General features: G+C 39.6%; 2 protein-coding genes across 6 annotated transcripts in view; one reads left to right on the top strand and one right to left on the bottom strand.

Annotated features, from left to right (window-relative positions):
- Positions 1-811: 811 nt before the first annotated feature.
- Positions 812-16,495, bottom strand: STRADB (STE20 related adaptor beta). Of its 4 annotated transcripts, none has more exons than XM_072121194.1 (12): positions 16,476-16,495; positions 14,368-14,427; positions 12,615-12,695; positions 12,203-12,305; positions 10,931-11,052; positions 10,664-10,772; positions 9,689-9,812; positions 8,438-8,609; positions 7,278-7,382; positions 5,127-5,371; positions 4,227-4,269; positions 812-3,937 (listed from the first exon to the last, which is right to left on the bottom strand). In XM_072121194.1, the coding sequence occupies exons 2-12, from the start codon at positions 14,377-14,379 to the stop codon at positions 3,791-3,793; spliced, it is 1,263 nt and encodes a 420-aa protein (XP_071977295.1). In that variant the 5' UTR covers positions 14,380-14,427; positions 16,476-16,495; the 3' UTR covers positions 812-3,790. The 4 variants fall into 4 exon arrangements, with proteins under 4 accessions (XP_071977295.1, XP_071977291.1, XP_071977294.1 ...); XM_072121190.1 differs by lacking the exon at positions 16,476-16,495 and adding an exon at positions 16,256-16,343; XM_072121193.1 differs by lacking the exon at positions 16,476-16,495 and adding an exon at positions 16,150-16,255.
- A 135-nt stretch (positions 16,496-16,630) lies between these two features.
- TRAK2 (trafficking kinesin protein 2) overlaps positions 16,631-22,035 on the top strand; it is a 33,433-nt gene continuing 28,028 nt past the window's right edge. For both annotated transcript variants that reach the window (XM_072121188.1, XM_072121186.1), the window contains exon 1: positions 16,631-16,782. The gene's annotated coding sequence lies outside the window, so the exon portion shown is untranslated. The remainder of the gene's footprint in view (positions 16,783-22,035) is intronic.

Below are 22,035 nucleotides of genomic sequence, written 5' to 3'. Positions count from 1 at the left end.
GCACCTATAGTCATCTGGTTGGATAAATTGACCTACTGAGCTAAGACCTGAGTGGTAGACACAAGATGCTGCAGTAAGGGGACAGTTCTCTAGCACCAGCAGTGATATTTTCTATACTGTCAAGTGGACAGAGCGATACATCTTTTGTGTGCGTAGATGAATATTTACCTAGTCACAGACCTCGCTACTAGGAGGATAGACACTGTTCCCATTTGAAATACATAAAGAATATTAAAGGGGACATTTTCATTTTTACACTACATAAGTGTGTCTAGTATCGTATATACTGTTCAAGCTCACACTACCATGTTACCCCTACTAATAAAGACATTGATCTATCATTACACGCTGTGATCAAGTCACTAAGTCCTGTATTGTAATTTCCTGCCACTGTGACCCCAATGTTATCTCCATATCAGTGTATCTTCATTATCCCGCTCAGCTATCACACGGAAGTACACTTTCTTATATTGCCATCCGGGCCCCTAAAGGCGTTTACCAAGAGTACTAGAAAAGCCCTATAAGACATTATTCTATCTAGTGTTTTGTGAAGCTACTCCGCTTTTCTCCTACCACCCAGCTGTTACTCCAGGACCATAAGGCTGCATTAGTAATAATGTCTAGGGCTGCCTGAATCATTAAACCAATAACTTCAAGTGCTCTTCTTATTGAGTAAGATTGATACATACAGGGGATTTTTTGTTTCATAAAATAAAACGGACTCAATACTGATCCGTCCTGGTGATTTTTTGGAGTTTTTCAGGTCTGTTCAATAGATCAGGTCAATAATAACAAGTTTCAACGCATTAACAAGTCTTTGGATGACATTTTATTCCAGCATGCATGCATACAATTATGGCCTGTACTTTCCATAGATATGCTTTATACTTCAATACACTACATGTACAATCATACAGTGAAAAAAACAAAAATATCTTTTATACATGGCTAAATGACAATTTGTTTTAAAAATTTTATACATATAAGGCACCAAAGGACTAGTGGTTTCCCATAAATTCACACAAAAAAGAAAATTGCTTTGGTATCACATTTCACATTCATTTATCCAGTTTGATTATTACCGTCCTGTTTCACAACTTATTAAAAGGTAGGTCTCGGGGTAAAAACACACAACAATCCCTGTCCGTGTACTTGCCAGATTTCATAGAATGAACACTGTGCTGGGGACAGGTCTCCAAGCACCAGCATACTTAATATATGATGCAAGGATCCGCCGCACAACCTATGGACAACAGAAACATGATTACAGTTCAGTGCTATTGTTCCACATGGAAGCAGGGACTCCTTGCATCATATATCACTATGATAATGGGAGTCCTGTCCTCAACTCTTGTTCAGCCCTTGAAATCCTGCTACCAGGTAGTCCAGGATTCACAGATCATCATGTTCATCTGTTTTTAGCCTTGAATGTACAAAGTTTCCAGGGGCTGTTCAGTGTCAAAGCATGATCACTGGAATATACTCAGAATTTGCACCAAATGTATAAAACATTGTAATGCGGACTGCAAAAAGTTTTGGAACTTTTTGAAAAGTTGCATTTAATAAATCTGGTGAACCATAGTTTGACATCCTAAGCACAGCCACTTTTCACATTTTGATTAATCAGCGTTAAATATCACTAAATTAAATGTAAAAATAAAACCCTTTTCCTTGAAGGTTTTAAATAACTTCAACATTATGCTGCAAGAAGCTGAGATGCTATAATTTCAGTGGATGTAGGGCGGAGATGAACTTAGGAGTATCTGATCCTTAACTGTTAGTAAATAAAGGGATGTTAAGAGCTTTCCAAACCAGACAACTCGTAAGCAATGGAAATCCCAACAAAGTATTAGGCCAGGGCTACACAGCACCATGTCACACACAGTCAGCATGCTACGCAACACTTTTTAAGGATTTTTTTTCCACCCCCACCTCCCCCAAACTTCATAACGTTTTTAAGGGTCTGGTTATTTTGCGCCAGGCAACGCACTTCAGCAATGAATAATTTATATGACAATATGCAGTATTTTTGTAAAGGAAATCTAAAAAGCTTGATAAACCATAGACATTTTAAAATTATGCTAATCAGCCAGAAGCCCCTTCATGCTACAACTTCATAGGCTGTAACACTGTCTCACACACCCACTGCTCCCTCATCACTTCCCACTCCCCTCCCCCCCCCCGCCTGATGCCAGAGGAAAATTTCAGCACACAATGGGAGGGGGATGGGGGGGGGGCGCAAGAGATCTGTACTGTCACATTTAAGGATACCCAATGTCCAAAATTTCTTCCGGAAGGGTTTCTCTAGAAAATACACAGGTAAATCTGACACATGAATCCACATTTAGACATTACAGATGTAACCTGAATGGATACCAAGAGCAATCCTAAGGTTTTGTACATCCCCCATGTTTCCTCTGGAGTTAAAGTTGTCATGTCACCTTGTATTTGGGTTTACAATTATTAAATATTGCAATAAGAAAAGTAATAAGGTGCACAAATATATAGTTGACGCTTAATTCCCAGACCTTTGTATTACAATGTACATGCTTTGGAAATCTTAAATAAAGATTTAAGTATTACTTATAGCCAAGGGCAGTACTTGAGGGGGTTCAGATGGTCCGGTCACAACTGGGGTGCCATATGTTGTACCTTTCCTATATAAGAAGACTAGTACTATAAACAAACCATTATAATCGGGGGACTGGCACACATTACGCCACTGCCTGTAGCTATCCACAAGTCGGCTCTAAGCCTGCCCTTAAAAGACCCACACAGTTACAACACGTGATCGCTGGGGAAAGGGATTGGTTCAACCATTATGTGCACAATGAGTATGGCACAGCATGGCACTCACGGCCGACTGTACAGGAAATCCCAGATACCAAGAACTTCTCCTGGAGCTGCATAGCCGTCCGGGAGGGAAGTTCCCTCACAGTATATAAAACCAGTCTCTGCTGGTTTTCCCAATTCTTGGAGACCCCTTTAAGCAAGTAACCAGTTGATCAACTGATTACTAAATCACCATAAATAGGAATTTATCCAGAATTAGTTTGTACCGACCAGGTCCCTCACTCTGATTAACCCTTTGTGAGAGCCATTCATTTCTGGACTGCAGGCCTGTATACCTATTGTTTAGAGAAGGGATATTTAGGCCATTAATACAATCAATTTACATTTTGTTCAATATATCTACACAAATGGTATGACATAAAGACTTAGCCTTGTCTTCTTACAAATGATGTATCCTTATGTCTAAATCCTATAGGGATAATAACAGAGGATGAACATCCAATACAAGGGTAGAATAACCAGTGCTTCACTTTTCATTGCATAAATGTAAGCTTCGTTATCTACATTAAAATACCTGACAATTCATATTTGGCTTTTCATACAAAACAGCAATATGTAGCTCTAAAATAACAAAAAAAAAATCAGCCTTTGCGATACAAAAATAGCCAATAATTATACAAGTAAAAATAATACTTTAAAGTGATAAACTCGACGGCGCAGTAAAGGTCAGCGACACAATCTTCACAAAACAATCACAATCCTACATAGATGGCAGAAAGAACGCAAGTGGCCATTAGTGTTAATTCTGGGCACGACTTACCTCTTCTCCGCATTTTATAAGTGCAATGTTTGCATATTCACATTATGCTCTCTGAGCATAAACCGAAAAATACACACGTGTATATAGAATAATATATAGAGAACTGAAGCCCTTACACTGCTCACTAATATGACATCTAGGGCAAAATGGGAGACTCTTTTAGTATAGTAAATGGCCTCAATAATATGTCCATTCTTTAGTTTCGTCTGTAGTCTTGTAGTACTTCTTCATGATCACTGGAAATGATCCAAATGAGCTGTGCTTCCGATGTTGTGTCAGAGAGGGCAGCAGTGAGGGTATGGAGTCGCGCGTCTTCTCCCTTACCTATGGAATAGGCATATTTATACCAGAGACTTTATTTTACTCTTCTTCTATGCAAATGCCATAACTCTGATAAACATGTGGTGATGTCATCCAACCACAGCAATAATTATGTCACATCAAAAAGAAAATGTTATAAATGCTGACTAGGTGTCTATGGGCTGTTATATCTATAGTCACACAAACACACAGAAACATCTACATATAGAACCGCTGTTCAGATTACAGATCCTGGTAAATTATAACACAGTTTAGTATCAGAATGATGCTTATTACTGGGGTGATAACATACCTGCCTGAAGAAGGGATGGGACAGCAACATGTCAGCTGATGGTCTAGATGACAAAAATAACGGTATTTTAGAAATGAAGATGCTTTTTGTCACCAATATATGTAAATATTTTGTATTCTGATTTAGGCTTACAGCCACAGTTTTCATGATAGAATACAGTACGTAATGAGTGACAATATGAAGATTCCCGAGACATTGATATGCTATCAAATAGCACTTGATGTACCAACTTTAATAGTTTTCCCCCATCCAGGACAAGATAGAGGATAACTATGTAATTGGTGGGGGTTTGACTGCTGGGACTCTCACATATCATGGGAACGGACCTCCACAGGTAACCAGAACGTGGCTCTATTCTCACCGATTGGAATAAGCAGTAGGCACCCCCATTCACAAGAGATAGCAGAGTTGTAAGGCATTCTTTGGGGTGTAAGGGCGCTTGTTCAACCTACAGTTTGTAATTTTAGGACCCTGATAATTTCTCTAAATGGGATTACGATGGGTCTCTCTGAAGGGGGGGATGGTGGGTCATTATTCAGGGCTTCTACGTCAGTTTTCTGGCACGGGTAAGAATTGCGCCACCTCCAGGCTGAGTGGCCGTGGAGGGATGGGAAGGGGGCGCTCCTAGTGGCGAAGTGGGCCACCAAACAGCGTACCTGCCCCACACCTGTGCCCTTCCTATAGCCCGCGGCTGATCAGAGGCAGACTACAGCACAATTCTGCATCAGGCTGGACCAGACGCAGCGTAGCAGAGGGGGGCCATGGTACAAATGCTTGGTGTGATGACAATGACACTATTCTGTTACAATAAAGTGTAAATGATAAACAGATGGGTCTTTCCAGAAGAAAGAAGTATCCTTCATGACCATATACAATTAGAGAAGGACAGGAGGGGATTACCTTTTCTCAGGATCTTGATGTAGGCAGATTTCCACCAGGTTTTGCAGGGCAGATGAGAATGTTCTTGGGGAGGGGGTTCTCAGCCGGTCACTAGTCATGGTCTGAGTCATGCTTGCTGCGACAACACTCTCTCCAATACCTGAATCCACACCGGAGCGTGAGATCTTCATGGGGGATTCTTCACAGGGAAAGGCGTTACCATACAGAGGATTCTGAGGTGGACCTTTCAATTTTTGTAGCAGCATCTGATAACATTACATAGTTTTAGAGCTAAATTTATGTAAACAGTAAATCATTTTTTTCAGAAAGCTTTATAGATAAAACCATCTGCATAATGGAAAACATACAATTATCTATCCATATTAGCTGAATAGAAGTGTAGACAATCTTAAAGGGAACCTGGCACCACATTTGCACATATACAGCCAGTGACTGGTTCCTATAGAGCTCTATTAACTAACGGACACCAATCTTTTAGCTAAAAAATGTTTCTGTTACATCCACATAAATCAACTTTATGTTATATTCCTTGCCATCGGGGAAGGCTACTCCTCCCATGTCCCATGGCTCTTCTCAGCATGTCATGTGACAAGGGTATCATCACTGATCCTTTAGCCTCCTAATATTAGCAAACTGTACACCATGCATTTATCTGATCGAATGAAATCACAGCGGCCTCCATGGACTTCTACATGGAATCCTATTTCTCCCTTTCCTCCATGGAGGCTGCTGTGATTTCATATGATTAGATCAAACACAGAGTAGATATGTAGATGTAAACAGAACCTATGATTTTAAGTGCCCAATGAGCTTTCTCTCAATGTTCCATACTGCAGAATATTATAGCCCTGAGATCTGTCAATCTGAAACAAGGAGGCAGAACATTGCAAATAAATTTTAATAGGCACGACTCAATTATTGTGAATGATTTACATCAGGTGAGTTGCATATAAATTTACAAACTGACGTTTGTAACATTGCAGCCATGGAAAGAAACCATTTAGGGGTAATACTTTTTAAGTAGTTTATAATGAAGTCTTTATTTTGGGTGGGTTAATTTGCATGACAGGTTTAGGTAGGGGAGGCGGCTTAAAATAAATCAAGCATTAAAATGAATCATGAAAAACCAGGGACTCTCAAAGATCCAGTCACAGTGACTTTGGTAATATTATTATATATAATATCAATGGACCCCCCCTCCTTCTACATCAACTTAGCATAAAAGAAAGTGGATCTCAGGTTGCTGTGCAACACCATTGCACCTTGCGATAACTGCTGCGTGGTGTCGAAAGGAAGCTAGCTTGCTCCCTCTTAGACACCGCAGTATATGTTTGCAGTGTCTAAGGGGTTAAACACCCAGGATTGGAGCTGCAATAACAACGCCTAGTGCAGGCAGCAGCAGGACGCAATACCCTGCAGTATTCTTCTGATGCAGTTCTGTAGAAAAGCATTGCATCAAAAGAAGTTCCGCCATAAAAGTGTCTGCAATTTTTACCTTCAAACTGTTAAGAAATAGCCTCATAACCCATATGTTTCAACCAATTTCAATCAATATTGTGTGTATGAAGGTAATACCGATTTCTGCCATTTTGTGACTTGTAATATTCATTTTCCAACAACTCTCATTTATTTTGCAGTCTGTACCTTTCATTTGCAGCTATGTAAGGGGTAAAGTGTAGAGCTGCTGTGACTCACTGGAAGACAGGGAGCATGAAAGAAGCACATCTCTAAAAAGCTTTTCCTTCTGACCTATTTAGACCTAATAAGGGCAGGAGTTAGACAAAACTATTTGGATCTAAAGCTTTATTACTTGTTTACAACAATAGTTCCATGATAAACTCTGCATCGTATCTGAGTGTCTGCCAATACAGTATTGACTATTCCTTGGTGTCTCCACAATTGTGCAATTTCTCCTTATAAAAGATATGAGGCGACTTCCCTTTTATCGTAATGGATAAATGGCTCCTGGTCCAAATATTTCTGAGGGTCGAATTTGGGAGCCATTATGCTCTCAGTAACAACTCAAAATGTTGCCATTTCTTGAACGGTCTAATATAACACAGCCCTCACACTTTCAATTATTGATCTTCACCACACAAAGAGTTAATATATAACAGATTCATTAGGTATATTACACATTGGTTTGCATACCTGAGTGCGGTGCATGTCCATGAACGGTACACGGCCAGTAGCTAATTCACAGGCAGTGATCCCGAGGCTGTAGATGTCAGACTTCACATTGTACCCATGGAGGTCCTGAATAACAGGCGATTAATAATTACCAACACATAATCGGAGGTTGCCAATGTTAAAAGATAACTTTCTCTTTATACTGCACTTCTGTGACTACTACTATCAATATGCAAGAACAAGCTGTCACTACACATCAGATCTGTATCAGCAGGACCTGCTGCCAACCATTGTATACGCGGGTTCCTCACCCTGACTAGATGCAGATGTCAGGGGGGCATTAGGAATTTTACCATGAAATTTCTTTTGTTCAAGCCATCATATGTGTATGCAGCGTGTGTATGAGGCCTTAGTGAATAAACCCAGAGTATACAGCAGCTGCATCGCTGCGCAGGTGCCGAGAGCTCAGGACCAAGGTAAATATAGAAGTTTGTTTTTTTGTGTGGCGGAAATGGCTTACATTGTGACCATTTCATCAGATGATCAGTAGGAGGGACTTTGTGAGCTATCCACATTGTGTTTAGAACTTGAGAAAGACACATGTGCTGTCACTGCTCCCAAGCCGGAGCTACTGCGCACGTGCAGAACTCCGGCTACTGCGCACGTGCAGAACTCCGGCTTCACGGACGAGGGCACGCAGCTACTCATAGCTGCGGGCCGAAGATATCTGGTAGGAGGATCAAAGAGGCTAATAGGGCGTGGACGTTTATCCTCTTGAAAACGAACATGTACTATGGGCCGTCCTTAAAAGTGAATAACAGAATTGTGGACAACCCCTTTAATTACCAATCCACCTTTAGTAGTGGGAACTCAATAATGTATTTTACAGCTTAGATTGTGACAAGAGTCCATTCAACTTGTCATGTGACAGGTTAAGATTTACTATACTTGATATAATAAAATACAAAGATAAGACAGTTGAATATCCTTTCTTAGGAAATGAACCTGCCCCTTGTAAAATTCCTACTCCTTTCAAAGCTGGTGACGTAGCTAACCTTATCCATTAAAGCCACCATCACACAAGCACTGGCCTAAGGATCTGTTTATAAGGAAGACCAGTGCTGCAAATATGGTTATATTCTTTGGTAGCTCCTATAGATTGTTATAAGGAAAATACTGACCTGTCTCAGTAGCTCAGGACTCAACCAAGGAAGCATTGTAGTGCTAAAATTAGGAAAGTCATATGCCACCTTAGCTCTTTCACCCCTTCTAACCAAACTACAGAGGTGACCAAGTCCAGACAGACATACAAGACCTTCTTCTGAGATGAGGATGTGACTCCCCTTCACACTCCTGAAATACAATAACATTAATATTTTCAGCAGTTACATTCAATAATGATAACATTTTAAAGAAAGAAAAGCCCTAAAATCTTATTTCTAAGATCGAGATAGCAACTATAATCTGCTATCTCAACCTCAGAAGTACCTTGAGTACTGCAGTTGTGATACTTTTTAACAAGGGAAGACTTTATCTAACCTTTGCAAGTCCTATTCACAGAAGAACTGGAAGCACAGAACAGGGGGTCTTATAGACTGTGGCAAATTTCAGATCCAGCCTGACTGTAGAACTACTGCGCTAAACTAATAGTACAACCCTGCTCTTTCACAGGCAACCAGGGATTCCTTGTGTCATATTTCAGTATGATGCAAGGAATCCAACCAGAAGATTTATACTGGATATATACAGTAAAACTCTATAGCAGTCTTCTCAACTGCTCCTACTATTTGATTTGTGGCCTTCAAATGGACTGAATTTTCATGCTGACAGGCACCCTTTGAGCATGGAATCTGACAGGCTGTGGATTGAAATGGATTGTCCGACTGCTGATATGACAATTGTGTGTTTGGATGTCACCTCTAAAGCCAGTGATTGGTTAGCAGAGGCCTGCCCCTAGATAGTGTGTAGCGCTACAACAGAACAGACACATCTGCTTCATCTGTTGCCAAAGGAACTGCTGCTTAAAAGGACATTCTTTAAAAAAATCACAAGGAATGTTTCTGGTGTAATTTTCAATATTAGAGTCTTAGCTTTAAAACACACCAGAATCACAGTTCTCTGTGCTATAAATACATAGTTGGGAATGCAGACTGCTGATTATGATTTCCATCTATGTTTTTAACTGATTGTATCTCTAATTCTACAGCACAGAGAACTGGGATTCTGTACCAGAAAAATGGTTCTACATGCTATAGAGCTCATATAACATCTGAAGTGAAGCTCCTCCCCAAGCCTCTCAATGTAACTAATTTTTAGCGATTTTTGTAGGTAAATTGACAATTGTTTTACATAAAAGAGGAAATGCTAAAAAGTATATTTTATACCCTTCCTGAGGGTGCTGTTAGTTTTCTACTGAAAATACTGTTACATACCTGTGAACATATCCATTCGTGTGCAAATAATTTAGCCCTATTAATGTTCCATACAAAATGTTTCCTATTAAAACTTCACTCATTCCTTCTGGATAATATGTCTTCACAAGATTGCTAGCAGAACCTTAAAGAGAAAAGAAGTATTTACTCTCCGTGTCCATCAAATGAAGAACAGAAAATTATAAAACTACACTGCTATTGGAGACCTTTTCATTTATCCATATTAAAGGGGTTGTACAGAATTTACAAAAAACTTGAAAAATAAAATAAAAACATAATTACAATCACTGCTTCCAGCAAGACCACTGGACTATGCTTATTTCCTGCAGAGATACTGTGCAGCACATGCCAGCAGTCAGCTGTACAGTGCACATGTATCCATGTATGTCACATGATCCATGCAGAAAGTAAGCAGGGACCACTAGAACAACCACAGAGCTGGAGCAGCTGGGTTTTGAGTAGTACAGTTTGTTTGTTTTTATTTTATTTCCTCCTATTTTCTGCTGTCAGTAACATTTTTTTTTAATCCCAAATAATTGTCACTCAGGTGCCAATTTTCTACCCGGAAAATGAGCCCTTTCATTTCTGTAAAACATGAACAGTATTTTTAGCACTATAAGGCGCACCGGAGTATAAGGCACACCATCAATAAATGCCTGCTAAAACATCTAGGTTCATATATAAGGCCCACCGGATTATAAGGTGCAACTGATTTTAAGAATGAATAACCAGCAGGTGGCAGACCTGTGCACTATTCAAGGCTGCTGTTGGGTTCATATATAAGGTTCATATATAAGGCGCACTGGACTATAAGGCGCACCTTTGATTTCTGAGAAAATCTGATGATTTTTTTGTGCGCCTTATAGTCTGAAAAATACGGTAATGGTTCTCTCACTAGAAAATATTGTTACCTCAAATTGTGGGTACAGTATTAAACACAAGTTGTTCTTTTAAGGTACAAAAATGGCAACTCACCATATGCCATGAAGGGGTTAATTACCCAAAGCCATGTCCCAACAGTAAACATTTTCCAAGAAATCATAATGTTATGATGTCGGCAAAATGATGACATAACAGCTTCATTCTGTAGAAAGCATAAATACAGTAGAAAGTATATGGAATAAAGTTACATACCAGTGTCTATAGATGCGCCAAATTTATCATTCAACTGAGCTATTGTGATACCTCTGTCACAACCAGTATTAAAAACATGGCCCATTGTGCTTTACCTCTCTCTGTTACCTGTAAGAATTGAAGTTGTTCATCTGAGCAGTCGTCCAGGTCTGTGAGCTGTACCGTAACCAGGGTTCCTGTAGGAGTGTGTCGAGCGAGGTAGATTGTAGTTAAGTTATTGAATCTCTTTCCTATGATTAAGAAGATGTAAAAAAAAAAGTGTCAGTAGAATACTGCATGTCTGTATCTTAAACTTTTCAGCTGCCCTTAATTTTAAAGTGGTTGTCCACTTTCAGCAAACAGTTGATATTGTAACATTGTGATATTGTAATGAGCAATGAAAAGTTATACAATTTTCAATATACTTTCTGTATCAATTCCTCATTTTTCTCTGCTTGCCGTCATTCTATAGGAAGCTTCATTGTTTACTTCCTGTGGATAAAAACTGATCCTTGGTTATGTGATGTCATACAGGGCTCGTTAGTATCACAAAGAATAATCAGAGCTGTGTGCTAGAACAAGCCGAGCACCTGAACGACATCACATGACCAGGGACCGTTTATCGTCTACAGGAAGTAAAAAGCTGAGCATCCTGTTGAATGACAGCAAGCAGAGATCTAGAAAACTAAGGAACAGATACAGAAAGTATCATGGAAAATTGTATCATTTTCATTACACAAACAATATCAATTATTTGCTTAAACTCCTTTAAGGTTCTATCACACAGACAGAGTATCAGGCCAATTACCGTATTTTTCGGACTATAAGGCACACAAAAAATCCATTGATTTCCTCAGAAATCAAAGGTGCGCCTTATAGTCCAGTGGGCCTTATATATGAACCGTACTGACAGACAACAGCTGCCTTGAACTGTGCACAGGTCTGACACCTGCTGGTCATTCATCCTTATAATCAGGTGCGCCTTATAATCCGGTGCGCCCTATATATGAACCTAGACGTTTTAGCAGGCATTTATTAATGGTGCGCCTTATAGCCCGAAAAAATACTGTATTAGGTATATAGCCTCTGTAAAGGTGCCGGTTGACAAAAAAAAAAAAAAAAGCTTACATTAGTGTGGCTGTGGGGCCAATAACATGCAGTGTGCTGCCAACAAATGGCATCTGTATGAGGATGAACAATTTATCTCCATACTGCATGTCAGTAAATAGGGCAGTGATCAGGAATAAACTTCAGGTCCTGACCATTTCCCCCACTAAGCTCATCACATAAATCTGCTTCTTGGTCATATGGACAGAGTGGAAGGTAGAAGCGTTCTCTGAATTTTATGTTTTTATTTAGATTTTTTTTATTTTGTACAGAAATGAAAAGAGGGAAACTTACCGAGTTCCTGTTGCAGTTCGTAGTTGTTGACTTCGCTGTATCGCACTGGCATCTCATGTCCTCCCAGCACAGGAGGAATCCAGCACTGAGGCAGATCACCTGCCTACACACAAGAGGAAGAAGTTTACAGACAGAATATTATACATTATATGTATATATTGTATATTTCCAATCTCTAAAGCCAAATCCTGTACTAATCATTTGCTCCAATAAAAGGTGGGGGCAGTGCTCTACTAACATATTACCTAGTGTATTCTATTGATTCCCAAAGTAGCCACATATAGCAACATTTTTGTTGCCCATTTAGCTACAAGAAGTAAAGGTATGAGTGATATATAGTATAATATGTTTACACTACATAACATACCAGCTTAAATAAGCATTTACATTTGAGTCAATAGACTTTCCTCACCCAGTGTGGATAGATACTAGTGGTCGAGTCTTTATTCTGGCTTATCGATTTCACAGGTGTCCGTCTCAGACAGGAACAGTCCTGAAATAAGAGCAGAATATAGTGAATTCTGTGTCCAGCAGTCTTCCTCATAGTTCTATATGCAGATTACTATCATTATCACAAATGCCTAACAAATGTAAAAATACACAGAAATAAAAAGAAAAATAAAGTGCTGTAACATGGTGATAGAGTGCTACCAAATTAGAAATGCCCAAGCAGCACTTCATCATTTAGGATGACAAAGGCAGGTTTCTGCTCATTTTAAAGGCCCCTTTACAGCACTATTATTCGTTTCTTGGGATTGGGGACAGAAAAACTCCCTTAGAACGATAATGACTTTTGCTATTGCATGTACACTTCATAGCCTTCTTTTGGAGTTCTACATAAGTGAAAACTCTGATGGCAGTCTCAAATGTGTTGTTAACAAAGCCCTACAATAGACATTCACAGTTGTGGGCCCTCACAACATATAAGGATTTAACATGTTCAAATAATAACAGGTTCCCATAGCTTTTTCCATTTCCCAATCTGTTTTTAGAATTAAACATAACTGCATCCAGTCTCTTCACTTTTACGGAGCAGCTTCGGGCTCGGTGTATAGAGTGGGCTCACAAGCAGAGCCCTCTCCATTCATTAAGGGTTTTTTTTTGCTGAATGTTGAAACAAACATCCACCGGTAACACCTTCAGTTGGTGTTGGCACCGATCATGGTTTATAGCCATTTAAACGCCCCCAGCAAAGATGTTGGAGGCATTGAAATCCTGATGGTGCATGCTTCTGCCATCTTTGATTCGATAAAGTAATTTTTTTTTCGTACAAGAGGTTGTCATTTTTAAAAATCTATCAAAACATATAAAACCTATATAATTTAAAATCCTGGTGATCGTACCAACCCAAAGAATAAAGAGGAGGTGTCATTTGGAACAAAAAGTGAAAATCAAAAAAAAATACAGAGCCTAAAAGAAAATGTCACAAATATGTTTTTTTTGCCAATTTCCCCACATTTGGAATTTATTTCCTAATTCCCCATGCACGGCATGGAATATTAAAAACCCTCTAGCAGCAGTTACTAAAGTAAGGAGCTCCCCCAGTTAGAGCATTCTATGTTCAGATAAAGTTAGAGATTTAACAATTCTCTAACTGGGGGAGGGCTAGAGAGCTTCTTACTTTAGTAAGTGCTCCTAGACGGTTTTATTCGCCTGACAGGTCCTCTTTGAATAGGTCTCTGTAGAGTACAATATGTACTTTACAAAACACTCTCAAACAGCTCTGTACATGGGGGGGGGGGGATAATAAAAAATTATGGATTTTTAAGTTGGAGAGAAAAAAACAGAAACGCAAAAACAAGAAAGCCATTAAGGGGTTAAAAGATACCTGACTTCCTGCCAGCAACCTGCATCAAGTATTTTTCTCCTCGAGGATAAATAAAGTTTTATGGTATTGTATTCAGTCATGGGGGAATAGCAATGTCTTTCTTTTATTTTGAAGAAAAACTGCCCTATACATTCGGTTCACAAGTACCATACCCTGTCACACATTGCACCTAGATGGAATTGGTGCCAATAGAGACAGATACAGGACAAAGGGAATTTAGAAAGTTGCCCTTTATCCCAAATGCAGCCAAGTAGGCATCAGATGCTCTGTATCTTTCCTATTCCCGTCCACTTCTGAACATGTTAATAATTACATATACAAGCTTTTCCAAACTTACCAGACAAGACATTGAATAAACTTATTGAGTGGTGGCTTTTTCATGAGTCCACCAGGGGTCCTATATAGGAAAGAAGAAAGGAACGTCTCATACACAGAAACTAGTAGAAAACAACTACTGGTAGTATAACAAGGGAAAAATAAGTTGCTTTATGTTGCTCTGAGATGATGTGTATAACTGATGTAAATGTAAAATATGTTGTTTTGACTACAATACAGGGTAGAATAGTGGAATAAAAAGTTGCATGTGATAATAATAACCTGCTGCTTCCATGTAGGATTATCAAAAAAAGGCAACAGCTCATAGTGCAGGTTACCAGTTATATTTCTTTTAACATTCTGATGACAATTCTTTGGAAGGCAGAACTGTTTATTTACTATAAAAATGCTACAAAGAGAAATGAAAGAAAATCTACCGTCAGAATCCATCATGATAAACCAGGGACACTTACTCATAGATCCAGGCTCTATGATTCTTATATTTTTTATCCATGGCCTCCTTCTTTCTAAAAGTGTCTTCACACTCCTTTTTACAATGTGCAGAACATGTCTCCCATCTCAATCTCTCTTTTCTCTGCCTTGTAGGAAGAAGAACCTGCTCTGCTCATTCAAACAAGAGTGAAAAGATATCACTGAGGGCTATGGAAACACCCCCAGAGCCCCTCAGGCTCATTAAAATAATGTAAAAATTAGATTTGTAGAAAAAGGAGGCCATGGGTAAGAAATAAAAGAAGATTACCACAGTTGCAGTGCCTGGATTTATGAGTAAGTGTCCCTGGTTTCTCACAATGGATTTTGATGGTAGATTTTCTTTCAATTTTTAATGTAGCAGATTATCTACTAATCAAAGTTATTTACGGTAATCACCATGAGGCAATTGTATCCATTTTGCTATAGACTGCTATGAACTCCTAGATAAAACTGTTTAATATTTTATTGGTTTTGCTTCTAATTTTATAAACACTTTTGTTATGGACTGTCATATCATGCAAAACTGATTGATGTAATGTATCTTTGTAGTAAAGCATGTTTTCTGGCATTTGATTGTTGTAAAATTTTCTTACAGGTCGATTTGTATCATATATTTGCTTTCCTCATCCACTTTTCAAGTCTTTCTACTATCGCCAGATTTATCAAAGCAATCCAAAAGTGCATGCCAGGTTTATGACATGCAGCCTTTTAAATATCCACAAATTTGGGTGGAAATCCACTCCAGTACCCAAGCGTTGTAAATAGTTTATAACAAGTTTGCAATTAAATGTGCAACTTTTGAGTGAATTTTCAACAAAAAAAGTCACAAACACACTCAAAAGACCTCAACACCTCATATCCCTGATTTATCAAGCAATCAAAGCCACTATGCTGAATCCCCTGGGCAATTCTTCAGCCAGTGCAGCGGACATCTACTGCTATGGCTGCAGGAAAGAATTGCGCATGTACCAGGAAAACATTGATGGGGAAGTATTCTTGCATTTAGTTTTAATTAAACAACCCCGGCTGGGGTGGTGGGGGGGAATAGGCTTACTTTCGGCATGTTTGGGAATATAAACCATCTTGGTTTAGTGTCCAAAATTTCCCTTCCATAATTACACCACAGGTCACTATCTGCTCAAGAACTTTACTAGAGCAGATGGATAAGATGTATTTAGTGTAATCTATTCTATAATATAGTCAGAAGAGTTTACATGCAAAATTCTGCCACTAAAAAGCTGCAGCGTATCCCTGATGTGTGGACATACCCTTTAAATCTAGAGCTCAGCATGTACTAGATGTACTGACGTGCCTTGTGGAGAAGTACAGCAGAGTTGTGTCTCCGGTGTGTGTATGTATTGTTCCTCTCTCAGCATTGGAAGGAAATTCCTTCTCTTACAACTTCCTGTACTGCTGACCTGATCTGGACTTCTCTATCGCCCAGGGAGACACCATCCAGCCCATAGAACTCGGTAACAGACTGCCCAATCCCGTTCTACTAGTCAGCTACGTCATCAATATGCGACAGTTTATCACAGGACGTCCCTAATTCTGCCAGGACTTTACAGAAAACATAAGTATTTCGCTGAATTCTACAACCATTTACCCAAAACGGTCTGTACATATTAGATTACTTACTGAAAAATGGTAATGACTTGGATTTTAACTAATATTTTTCTGTAAAGTAATCTAAACATTTTTTTACTGCCCGAAACAAATATGGCGATTTTGACTTCTGTCGTATTCATTTTTTGAACTGATGCTGTTCTGGCGTTTTCTCCGTGGTGAGTTGATTGACGGGTCTGAGTGGAGCGATGCTATTGGACGAGAAGGATCGTGACATCATGAGTCCTGTCTCCTTGGTGAGCTGGAGGAAGACCCGCCCTGTGTGAAGCAGCAAGGAGGGAACCGGAGGTTGGCAGCAGCCGGTGAGGTGGATGTGAAGGTCGGTGTTTAACCCTTGCTGTTTGGGAGAGGATTGTAAGGAGATTATTGGGAGGCCAATGATTACATCACATCATAAGGCACCCCAGCTGTAGGGAAACTACTACTCCCATCATATCCTGACTGAGCCATGCTAGCAGTGCATTCTGGGAGTCGTAGTCTTGCAGTAACTGAAGTAAGCACTGGGCTTATATATCTTCTCTACTTCATCAGATCCAGTTATTTCCCTCATCCCCTAGAAGCAGTGATAATGGATCTGTTACACTGGTGCCTGATCAATAGATCCCCTGTGCAGATCAATGACCATGTGCTGGATTCCAGTGGTGATGAGGAATCGCCTGATTCTTGGGTGGGGATGTGTGTTTCTGATGTTTTCTATGTACCAGGGGTTATGGAAGACTAAATATAACACCCACTACCTTTTCGCTAATTTACACTTTGTGATTTTACACATTTGTCCTCCAGATGTGCACTAAAATCTGAAAAAATCGCAGCAGAGATTGACATGTCATAGAAAATTTCTCTAATCCCAATTCCAGCCACTGTCCAGTGACACTTAATTGAGATATTGTGGATCCCTGTGGTGTTATAAGACCTCTGATCAGGGTGAGGTTTGTGATCATTGCTTTGTATAATATATAGTCATTTTTACCTATATTCTTTGTAATGCTGTTCTGATCATCTGTACTTTAGAATGATCATCTATTAGATGACCTGCTATAACTTTATTTCAAGGTGACAAACTTGTATGGCAATTTAAAGGGCTTTTCTCCCAATAGCATGACTGCTGGTATTCCCAGTGAGTGTGAAAAAGTATTTGTAGTACTAATGCACATGTATCCATTGCTGTATGAACTCCCGGGATGGACTGATGGGAATGGCTGAGATCAGTACTTGGACAGATGAACCGTTTGTGAAGACTGTCCAAGTGCCTTTGTGGATAAACCTCATTTCACTCCAACAAGACAAACCGCTCTATGTTGTGTACATTACAGCAGTTTTTACTCTGAATATAGATCAACATCTTCTTCCCATTCGATTAATCCATTACTAGAAAGCCACTTTCATAACTGCTTGATATAACGGCCCTGAATTCTCTCCCAGACATCCACTTGTAACCATGTATTAGCTGAATAATATAGTTACAAAGTCCTCTGGACTCTTTAATACATTGGTAATGAAATGGTTACTAAAACATACAGTACCTCTTTTGTATCAGTTGTTCCAGTAAGACGCGTGATACTTCAGCCTTGTCATTTTTCCTACTTAAAGGACATCTACCACGAGGATGAAGGATTATAACCCCTGGACACTTGCATACTGGTGTTCGCGCCCTCTGACAGGACCTGCTCTTCTTTTAGCCTCTTATTTCCTTTTAAAAATAAGAAAAATTTTTAAATTATGTAAATGACCCTGAAGAGCTCTGTGCTCCATATGTTTTAATGGAGCCAGGAGCCCCTCCGGCTCATTTGCATCATTTTCAAAGCCTTTTATTCTTAAAAACAATAGCATAAGAAGCTTAAAGAAGAGTCGATCCTACCAGAGGTGGCACACACCAGTATGTCAGCGGGCTTGTTTTACAGTTCTTGATCCTGGTGGTAGATTTCCTTGAAGGAGGCATTCCGGATATTTCAAGTTATTCCATTTAGCAGAAAAGTAGATACGTTTTTTTTACCAACATCTGATCCCCATCACCATGTACCCCAAATTAATTAGCCTGCCAGACACGTGTGTGCAGCAACTAATTTCATTGTCTTCGTTTGAAGGTACTTGTGATATGCGGAGTCCAGACATCTTTAACAGATAATGGATAACCCGAAATTACCAAAATCCCCCTTTAAGTTACTAGCCAGGGTCCAGTATCTTTGTCTTTTTAGTCCCCTGATGTCCTTTCAGGCTGCAAGTTTTAAACCTGTGAGATGAATGAAAAAAATTATAAAATAACAGGTGTCCTTGTGTGAAATATTATAGTTTTAGTAAGAATGAAGATGTATGATGCAGTGCCTAGCGCTGGGGGCTGTGCTGTTAGTTTGTTTTACACATTTAGGGGGAGATAGCTTGTACTCCGGCGCCCAGGCCTTTTCCCCCCTACGCGTGGTCGGACCTGTTGTAGTTTTGTGTGTAAAAAAATAAAATAAAATAGAGTGAACGAAAGCCGTGCATATTCACAATTTTAATAGCAAATTCTTGGACTGCGCAAAAGTTTACGATTATGTCACTGCTTCTATGTCAGAAATCTGACATAAAAGCGGCAATAAATCTCCCCCACACTGTTTATTGCTTGTTACTATTTCCATGTTTTTTTGGTTGTACCTGCAAAACTTGCAAACAGGCAGACGGGTATACAGTTTTGCAGGTTACAGACAAATCCATGCAGCCTTTTAAATGCAATGCACATCAAGTATTTATACGTATGCATGGCCACACAATAGTTGCCACTTTGTGTCTTTTACCTGAAGCCACGGATAAGATGGTTACATCAGCAGTAGCATATGTGGTGCCAATGATTCGTGCATCTAGTTGTGGTGCCTTTTTAGCTGCCACAAAGTAAATTTTTGTTTTTAAGGGGTTTTCCTGGCTACAAAATATTAACATATCCGTAAAATAGGTCCTTGATATCAGATTGGGGGTCTCCGGCACCCAGAACCCTCCATATCAGCTAGTGAACCGAGCATAGAACCGGATACCCAATCTCTATGTACTGGGCAGTCGGGTACTGCGGGGGCAGCTCCTTTGAATAGAACTTTATGTATTATTCCCATTTTATTAGCTGCCGGGGACATCTGTCCTGGCGCTGCTGGGTGGTGCTTTGGACCCCACTAATCTGATAATGATGACCTGTCCTGAGTATATAGATCTCCCTTATTTTTAGCCCCTCTCTTCATTGTTTTGGTAATGTAAATTGTGTTTCAAGAAACCACTTCCCTTTTGAAAGTTTAAATGAAATCTATTTGTGCCCCTGACTGTGACATATGTAAAGAAGTGCAAGCTCCCATTACATGATTAATCAGCTCAATAAACATCACATCAATGCTGACACAAGGTAAAGTGTTTCCGAAGAGCAAACCATTCCAGACTTGTCACCTCTGTTGGTACATACCTTTCCCATGGAGAAATGCAGATGTGTGCAGGAGGTATCATAGTGGCTGCAGGATTGCTGGGGCAGTCGTCTGCTGAAGAATGGTGCCATGTGTCACAGAGAAGGGGTTGTTATCGGCTTAATGGCTGAACAAGAACGTGAGGAGGGCAGTAAAGATTACAGGCGACTATAAAAATAAGCTCAGCCCATGTGAATGATGGCTTTGTGATTGCATGGAATCTTTATTTGCTTTGTTCTAATGTATTATGCGGGTCATACATGTTAAGGTGGCCAGACATTTTTCATATTTTAATAATAAATCTCTGCCATCAAATTTCGCAGCACCTTGCAAATCATGGGGGATAAATCACATTACAGAGAAACAACTTGATCAGATGAATGAATAGGAATGAGAGTCCTGCTTGCGAGAGCTTGCAATCTTTGGAGTTCACAGGCTGTAGCGAGTGTGCAGGGGTAGAAACAGGCCATGTGTGGAGGTGGTGCAAAGGGGTTAATAATCGCAGTGTCGGCTGGTTAGCTAAGCATTACGGATATTTCAGTATAAAACTGGCGTACAAGCAGTGATATATGCTTTTGTCCAGTACACGTGCATGCTCGGCCAAGTGTTCATGTGTTCTCTGCAAGGGGGCGGCAATAATCTACTGCCAAACTTTATTAGGGTGCAGTTTCTAATCGGGAGGCAAAGCGATATGTATGACCTTATGGGGGCTTATCTTGTAAAGAGAAAAGGTTTGGACATGTTAAAATCCAGCATGACTAATAATTTTTTTCTCTTCTGTCGGGAAAGTGTCAGGCTGTGTTCACATGGAACGGCTCAGCCCGATTGCGTATGCGTTTTAATAGAAACAAATGTGCTCGTTAACGATTGCCCGTTGTTTTGTTTTTTTGCATTGTTTACATGCAAAACACCAGGTGCTTGTTACCGACCGCTTGTGTTTGTATTAAAGTGCATATGTAATCGGCCAGAGCCCCTCCCCATTCCGTCTGGATTGCGTTATGAAAAGTAATTCAGATGGAATGTGTGAACACAGCCATAGGACACCCTCCTTATGCATTAAATGATCAGCTGTACCACTGATATCAAGAGGTTTGTGCATGATCACCTTTAAGCCTGGGTCATTACTTCTGAGGATGGTGGCACACGTGGCGTTTGGAACCTGTTTTTGGGTCGTTTTTAAGCAGACCGTTAAAAATGCATGCTTTTTTGAAAACTCATCAGTTTTTCCCATTTTTGTCAGTTTCTTCCCAATTATCATAATTGGGGAAAACCGGACAAAAACAGAAAAAACTGATGCGTTTTTAAAAACACATGCGTTTTTAAAACAGATGCGGTTTTTTTAAACAAACTGCTTAAAAACAGCCCAAAAATGGGTTCAAAACGCTACGTGTCCCACCACTCTGAGGTCTTATTCACACAAACATGTTGTAGGACGAGTGCTGGATTTTTCAGCACAAATCACATAGTCATCTATTAGCCATGAAGAACCCTGGTGCTAAATATTTACCTATGTTTGTGTTGGGAGACTGTGCTATCAGCTGATTATACATATATATCACTCAAACCAAACTTCTCTGCAAGCGAATAAACGGGTAGATGTGTCTATATGCGTCCACCTATTTATATGTATCATACAGACTATCAATGCCACCTAGCCTTCTGAGAGAATACAATGTGACAGGTGGGAGGGTTCACCTCTGTACATACATGTCTTGGACGTCCGTGCTCTGTGACCCTGAACAATTGCTACAATGTCTGTTGTCGTCTTTAACTAGGAGTCTTACAAGCGCAGATCCCCCTCAGTGATATGTACAGATAATGATTTTTTTTTCATTTATTAAATGTAATGATAAATCTGATTCTTTTCGTTCAGTTCGTATTATATTTTATCGATAAATAACAACTCTTGGAGCAAGTGTCGGATTATTGGATGCCAGATTAAAGGAATTGACGTGTTATATATTTTTTTCTATAATAAAGGAAAAAAAATGGATATATATATATATATATTGTAACTCGTTTGCTTTGTATGTACAAATGGGTTTCCTTCATTCCTGGCTGCTTTCTTAGGCATTTTAGAGACTTTTTGGCTTTGTAAATCTGTAATCTCCTGTGACAAGCTTCTTATTAGACTAGAGTAACTAAGTGGACTTGAA

Source organism: Engystomops pustulosus, chromosome 8 (assembly GCF_040894005.1).
Source record: "Engystomops pustulosus chromosome 8, aEngPut4.maternal, whole genome shotgun sequence".
NCBI lineage: Eukaryota > Metazoa > Chordata > Amphibia > Anura > Leptodactylidae > Engystomops > Engystomops pustulosus.
The sequence above is the reverse complement of the archived record's forward strand: the minus strand, read 5'-3'. Positions and strand labels throughout refer to the sequence as shown.